General features: G+C 38.3%; 1 protein-coding gene across 1 annotated transcript; it reads left to right on the top strand.

Moving 5' to 3' along the window:
• The first annotated feature begins 2,033 nt into the window (after positions 1–2,033).
• LOC141761219 (ladderlectin-like) lies at positions 2,034–6,383 on the top strand. The gene is made up of 6 exons (XM_074624551.1): positions 2,034–2,193; positions 4,187–4,237; positions 4,363–4,472; positions 4,626–4,760; positions 4,846–4,957; positions 6,086–6,383. Exons 1-6 carry the CDS (start codon positions 2,034–2,036, stop codon positions 6,151–6,153), a joined length of 636 nt encoding a protein of 211 aa, XP_074480652.1. The 3' UTR covers positions 6,154–6,383.
• Positions 6,384–7,900: the final 1,517 nt, after the last annotated feature.

The raw sequence follows: 7,900 nt of genomic DNA, 5'->3' as shown, positions 1-7,900 counted from the left end.
ATAAAACTAAAGTTGGGAGGAGTCGACTCGATAAGAACAGCTGCACTGTTATTTTGGTCTAACCAAGTTTCAGTTAAAAAACATAAAATCAAGCTTGTGCTCAATAATAAAATCATTGATTAAAAAACTTTTACCTGCCAAAGACCTGACGTTTAACAGGGCTAGCTTTAATGTGCTAGAAGCATTATTAATATTTTTTGGGACATGGTTTGGCTGGCAAGGAATCAATGCTAAATTTGATAAATTTGCACAATCAGTAAAAATCTTCCTGTTTCTTCGCAGATTCACCATTCTTTTTCTACTACTTATTAGAACTGAGATAGAAGAAGCTCTCATCACACAGGGCCCCAGCTTGTCCTGGAAACAGTCACGTGTATCATTAGCCTTGAAGCCTGGACCCAGCACATATCAATCTGTGCTTGCAACATTTTGTAAAGGAACATCCTTATCAGGCTGCGGAGACAGAGGCTGATTCTTGTCTCTGCTGTATCCAAGGGATGGCTTGTGGTGGGGGGTGAAATGATTCTTCTTGAAGTCCCCTGGCACATTGTGTTGTGTCTTCCTCCAGTGGTGATTCCTCTTGTCTCGCGTCCTTGGCAGAGGGAACAGATGAATGACGCAGGAAGTAGATTAGGTTGGAGTTGAACAATTTTACTCCTGACTTGTTTAGACAGAGTCCATCTGCCTTGAATAGATGTCTACGGTCCCAAAAAAAGTTAAAATTGTCAATAAAATGCACTGAGTGGGATTTACATGCTGTTGAAAGCCATGTGTTCAGTCCCAGCAACCTGCTGAATCTCTGAAAGGCTAAATGCCAGTAAATATGCATTGAAACAGAATATTTCTTAAGATAAAAATATATTGTGAATTTTGGAAATGATTACATCTTTTATATATATATATATATGTATGTACATATATATGTGTGTGTATGGAATAACCATGTTTTATTTTAACAATGAATAATAATTGTTATTAATTATAATAACAAGGTAATGTTTTTTAAGCTAAAATTAGCATTTGGTCAAGAAAGAATTTCAGTATTTTCTGGCAATAATTTTGGCTTCTTCTAGAATTTCCTTGTGATTATTATGAATGTATTACACTGATATTACTCCATGTTTATTGTGACAAATTCTACCCCATAATGACTAGCTTAGTACTATTATTATTCTCACTATAATTCCCCATGAAATATTTTTTTGACCCATCCAGTAAAGGTGACCGTTTCTCTACACTGTGGTGTGTGTGTGACTGTAATTACCTTGTGTTGTCTTTTCAAACGTGGCTCTTTTATTTGTTTGTTTTGGATCTGTTCTCTAGTTCAGTACAATTTCTAGACGAGGAAGTATGAATGCGAATCATAGAGATAACAGCCATTGAAATTATTATGGGTATAAATGAGAGGGAATGGTCTTTTTCAGCAGCACCCTGCTCCACGTGAATACAGTTACAAACATTTTGCATTTGAACATCTGCAGCTCCTCTTGGGCCTTGGGGCTAAAAGGTCAGTCCACTCTCACTTACCTCTGATAGTCTGATGACAGTTTTAGATCTCCGTCTCTTTATTTTATTATCTAGAGTAACTAGGGGACGTTGATTTTGGTTGTTGTTGTTGAGAGAACTATACTGTACCTGATGTGTTTCACTTCATCATTTGATATGATACTTTAATATCTATGTTTCAATCTTATGTGTCATGCTTCCCCGTTTCTCTGCCAAGAAAGACAAGAATTTCACCGTCTCATTGCTCGAACTTTGTTTATCTATCAAAGTAACCAACAGAGTGGCAAGTGGTGTTCTGATGACCCTGTACAAATACAGTAGCCATTGATTTTATCACAAGGGGGGAGTACGTTGAGATATTTATTGAAAACAAAGATTTAGATAATTCACAGTATATAAGAGCTGGTGTTTCTCTTGTTCAGCACCTCCACACAGGAAGGCTGACTCTACAAGCTGACAGACAAGAAAGAAGATAATCCTGCAGAAGGTCGGCTTCATCTCTCTTATCATCATCTCTACTTCCTCTAATGGACTCTAGTCCTCACGTTCTTCAGAAGTATAACTCTCACGTCTGTTTCACTTTGTTGAAGATCATTTTGACCATCATCATCATCATCATCTCATCCACGAAGATGCTGACTGTGTCTCTACTCGTCTGTGCCGTGATGGCTCTGACCAGAGCTGATGGTGAGTGTTGACTTGTACATCTTGTACTTTTTACTTTACAGATTACAATTTGTCTTATCCAACAGTTTATATAAAGGAGTTAAAATTAGCACAGCCTTAAACATCTACAGCTGGAGATGTTCCGATACCTGAAGTTGCGGTTCAGGTTCAGTTCTTGCAAGTATTTGTACTCTTTTACGTACATCCTTGTACCTTGTTTAACAGATTTTAGCAGCTTGCTATTTAGTAACCCCCCACAAACAAGCATGCAGGAGACCAGTGAGAAAGACGTTGTGTGTTCAGCTCTCAGTACCTTTGTAGCTTCTAATAGAATCTCCTGCTTCCCTGTTTGTACTTTAAAATATCTGCTTTATTTTACTGTTTCGCTTTTCAGCTGCATATGAGTCGTGTTAAGCTGCTGGTGATGAAAACCCATCATAGTAAAAGCTTTTAAATAAAAATACAACGGCCATTAGTCACAGCTGTTGTAATGGAGACGTAAATCCCTGCCGTGCTGGGCTGACGCGCCGATTCATGTATGGAAAAAAAACCTACAAGACACGGAAACTTGGCTTGTGTCTTGAGGAGTTGTAGCATTTATTCACCGACGACAGTCTAAACTGTACACACACTGCAACGCTACGCTCACAGCTATTACGGCTGACTTCATCTCACTGTCACTCCGTCACACACACTCGCTCCTTCGCTCTCTTTGTCTCTCTCTTGACCGCAAACACGACACTTGCTAACGTTAAGCACACAACCTACGCACTGAGTTATTTCTTAAAGGAGTTTGCTACTTGTATAATACAGTTTAGATTAAAAAACATCTTAAAAATGTATAATTCTCCGATGCTTTGGCCTGGTGGGGAGTCATTTCAGGCTGGCGGAAACCCTGGTATCGAATCAGTTCATAGACTGACGTACTCGTTGATTCCCGATCCCGAATTTTGGCCAGTGTTGGACACATTTCTGATACTGGTATTGGTATCGGAACAACTCTATCTACTATCTTTGTTTTTATTTACTCCTATTTATTTATTTATTTATGTATTTATTTGTATTCATTTTAAAATGTATTTATTTATTTTGCAGTTACTCTTTTATTTATTTACTTTTTTATTTATTTTTTATATTTATTTTTAAATGTGTGTATTTATGTAATTATTTCTGCATGATTTCCCCTTTGCATTTCTTCACTGTAGTAAGAAATATGCAAATAAATGTATAAAGAAAAGAATACAGAAACAAATAAGATTAGGGAAATAAATAAGGGGTCAATGCAATGGGAAAATCGTGCAGAATTAAATGCATAAATACACAAACTAATACACACATTTAAAAATAAATTAAAAATGAATGCAAATATAAATAAATAAATAGAAAATAAATAAATACATTTTGAAATTCATAAAAATAAATACATTAATAAAGTAAAGGAAAATCAAACAGAAGCAAGAGTGTGGATTTACAAATGTAGAGTGTGACAGCCTGAGTGTGAGGACAAGGGCTGAAGCTGGAGTGCATGAAATCTGTGCAAGCAACAATATATCTTGAGTGCAAGCATACAGTTTGAGCAGAAGCAGAACAAATTTAAGCGCGAGTAGGGGCTATTTGAGTGCGAGGATAGGGTTTTGAGGGAAAGCATTGCAAAATCTGATCGTGAAATCAATGAGTCATGTTCTCAAATTGAAAGACCTGAGTAAAGATAGGAAAAAAGCTCCATAAAAATGCAACATACACGTTAATGCAGCAGTAATATTAATCCAGAAACATCATAAATAATAGTAAAACACTGACACGGAACATTTTACTGCACGATGAATACTTTTACTTTTCATACTTTACACGCATTTTGCTGATTATTCAGTTAGTTTACAACCGGAAGTAACCACGTGTTGTCCTTCTTCACTGGAATGAATAGGGAGCAAATAGCGTTTGCATGCTATTATTGTGAACGTAGAGTAACAGCAGCACATGAACCGAGTCACTAAATGCTGTGTCAAATTTCCAGCTGTTCCAGAGGCAGAGCCAGGTGAGAGGACAGGACCGCTCATTCAAGAAGGTGAGTTCAGCTCTGCACAGTGTCTTTCACCTCGTTGTTTTGGTTTCACAGCTGAAACTTTTCTGTTTTCACTCAAATCTACATTGATGCCTCCATGTTCAGACCTTTTCTAAATGTTTTTTCAGTGAAGAGTCACATGGTCAAGAGGTCCTTACCTTGCCCCACTAATTGGACTGAGTGGAGTGGTCACTGTTTCCTCTACATTCCAAATCGCATGAAATGGGCTGATGCTGAGGTAATCAGCTGTTCAGTGCAGAATGCTTCTATGCTGCGTCCATTCTGCTGTTACACATGTTGTTAATTGACATATTTCTGTCTTTGCATTACTTGATATGTAATGTGTCATTTGTGTGTCTCCACACCATTCCACTCTTTCTATCCTTTATAGAGACATTGTCAGGACTATGGTGGAAACCTTCCATCAGCGAACAACCGCGATCAGTACAACAATATTCAGAATGTGGTACATAGTGTCACTTCGAACGATACAGAGGCATGGCTCGGAGGCACTGATGCACAACAGGTATGTCACTGATTAAACACAATGTAAAGCAACAAATTAAAAAGAGTGTTTAAACCATACTGTCTATTGTATTCTGATCTTCTAGGAGGGTACCTGGTTCTGGATTGATGGTAAACCTTTTTTGTACGACAACTGGGATCGAGGACAGCCTGATAATAATAATGGGACTGGACATTGTCTGGTGATGAACTATTCAGGTAAATATATATATAGAGCGTGAGAAAGGATTTTTCCTGAGGTCTTAGCAGGGTTATGGTTAAAGAATTATCAATGCAGACATCAGTACAAGTGATGATAATGGTCGGTAGGTTGGTTTCCAACGGACAAGGCACATTAAACTAACTATTGGACAACTGACAATATATCATTCCATTGGCTTCAAGAAAAATTGGCACACTGAAACCACTTCCTCTTTAGCTTGGCCAGGCAGGTGAAGGTTTGTGCAAAGCATTTGATGGAGTCAGTCATAAAGTTATAAAATATCAAATTTGAACTTTTCTGCTTCAAAGTTTTGGGTTGGAGTTGATGTTGTTCCCATTTTTTAAGCCAATATTTTCATTTTCACTGCAAATGTGTATCGGTTCACAATATTGGTTATCGGTCTCCCTGATTGCTAATAGTCGGTATCAATCCTGAAAAAAACATATCGTTCGACCTAGGGATGCTAATTTTGAAAAATGTTCTTAACCGATAACCGACCCTCGTTAACCGGTTTTAACCGTTAACCGACAAGATTTGTGCCTTGCATGCAGCGGTGTACCAACTGCGTTGTATCAGGACAACAGACAACTGAGTCCCACGTAGGTGTAGCAGACAGTGTGTGTACAGTTTATTTGTCGGTGAATAAATGCTATGAAACTACAACTCCTCCGCTCCACTCAAGCGAGCTGGAGAGACTGGAGCCGACTTCCTGTATCCTGCAACTCCGGCTCCGCCTCTTAAGGTGACGAGCCGCTCCTCTGAGCCGCTCAGCTTTTGAGTTAATTATTAACATTGCTTTTAACCGTTTTAACCGATAGCGTTAATCGATTAAAATGTTTAATGTTGGTTAACAGTTAAACGGTTAATTATGGACATCCCTAGTTCCACCCCAATCAGTCACTTTAAGTACTCCATGAATGCACAGCAAGACTCAGTGTAGGGCTTATATATATATATGTATTTATTGATAAACCTCTAAAAAAAATTCTGTGTCCTCTAGTTTTTGTGCAAAATTTTAAAATATTTAGTATTTGGCCTCATTAGATACATAGTTTTTATGGTTCATTGATTGTCTGAGAAAGCAGACAATTTATCCCTAAATAACTCCCTCTGTCTTTTTACAGATGAACTGAAATTTGACGATCAGCCTTGCTATGTCACAAAGCCGTTCGTCTGCGCCAGAAAGCCATGATATCTCTTTGGATAACAGAGGAACATGCAGTACCTATCACAACCACAGGAGTGTTGGGTGGATGTGTGATTATCTGTGTCTTCATCATCTGTAGCCTCTTGCATGTAGTGATCTATACTTCTTTCCTGTTACTGTTAAACTACTTAATGAATGTAGCCTTTTAGGCCTTTTCATTCTGGAGTGTTATTCTTATCTTCTACACAATTAAAAGACTCAAGCATTGAAAAAAAGCCAGTCTGTGAGTCTCATGATTGCAAATTAATACACGCAAAACTTTTTACAACACGATGTGATGGAGGATGTGTTGAGTCTTGAAATCTCAAGCCTTGGGCCTGGAACGGCTGAGATCTCAGTTCAATTTTCTTCAATGTTCAATTTTAATGGTGTCAGAAAGTCAACACAGGTTACTCAAATGAATCACTTGATGCTGTACAAGAATATTGCAAGAAGCAGAGTTTTCATTGTGTTTAATATCAACAGACACAAACACAACCAAAACCCGAGCCGGTCCGGACATTACTGTCCGTGGGCTTTACATCATAACCTTATATACTTGGAACAAAGAACTCATCCCTCCTATCCTGCCATCATACATTTTAATATTCTTCACTTCTACTGGTCTCTGTCAAAATATCTTACTAATCAGCATATACCCTATACCATACATATGATCTAGGTGCCTCCCCGACATCCTTTATGTCAGAGACAGATTCTTTGTTTTGGGCCCCTTGCAGCTGCGAGGTGATTTGAGTTCATTACAAGCATTACATCACTACAGCTGTGAGTTACAGCATTGGGGGTCTATGCAGCAGCACTATGATTGTATGCTGTTTCAGTAATAAACACAGGGTTATAGGATTAATACTTTTATCATTGTTTATCACATTTTTATATAGTTAAAAAGGGATTACTTCTACAGATGTTAGCATGACATGGTTGGTAGCGATGGATCCCTTAGGTTTTCTGGTTTCATATGATAACAGTATTTTGTTAATATTAATGTGTAAGGGATAATGTACAGCGAGCCGGTCGTTGTTGTGAAAGAATCCCCGACACTCTCATCGCCCTGAAGGGGATTCTTTCACAACAACGACCCGCTAACATTATCCCGCTTATTACACAGCTACTTACTGAAGAAATCAATATTTTGACACGAAAACGATCCGCCAGAGTCCGACATCAGAGCTGCACCCATAGCAACGGACTGTTGTAGAGAAACTACAGACCGCCGTGATTGACCAATCCGAATCGAGCATTTGGTCAAGAAAGAATTTCGGCATGTTCTGGCAATAATTTGTGTTGTTCTATTGGTATTGGATTATTATGAATGTATTACACTGATATTACTCCATGATTATTGGAAAAACTTCTACCTCATAATGACTAGCTTAGTACTATTATTATTCTCACTGTAATTCCTGGTGAAAAATGTTTTAACCCATCCAGTAAAGGTGACCCTGCCTCTACACTGTAGTGTGACGTGGCTCCTTTATTTGATTGTTTTGGATCTGTTCCCTAGTTCAGTAGAATTTCCAGAAAAGGATGTTTGAATATGAATCCTAAAGATAACAACCATTGCCAATATTTTTCAGCTTATATTTACCCACGGAAGGTGTAAATGAGAACAGATGGTCTTTTTCAGCAACACCCTGCTCCACCTGAATACAGTTACAAACATTTTGCACCTGGACATCTGCAGCTCCTCTTGGGCCTTGGGGCTGAAAGGTCAGTCCACTACACTGTACCT

The sequence above is a fragment of the Sebastes fasciatus genome, chromosome 22 (assembly GCF_043250625.1).
Source record: "Sebastes fasciatus isolate fSebFas1 chromosome 22, fSebFas1.pri, whole genome shotgun sequence".
Classification (NCBI taxonomy): Eukaryota; Metazoa; Chordata; class Actinopteri; order Perciformes; family Sebastidae; genus Sebastes; species Sebastes fasciatus.
This window is presented reverse-complemented; position numbering and strand designations above follow the sequence as displayed.

Excerpts from the sequence above, each read along its gene's own strand:
- LOC141761219 (XM_074624551.1), top strand. The coding sequence starts at position 2,034 with ATGGACTCTAGTCCTCACGTTCTTCAGAAGTATAACTCTCACGTCTGT. Across the intron at positions 4,238-4,362 it reads AGGACCGCTCATTCAAGAAG|TGAAGAGTCACATGGTCAAG; the intron begins GTGAGTTCAGCT and ends ATGTTTTTTCAG. Across the intron at positions 4,473-4,625 it reads TGAAATGGGCTGATGCTGAG|AGACATTGTCAGGACTATGG; the intron begins GTAATCAGCTGT and ends TATCCTTTATAG.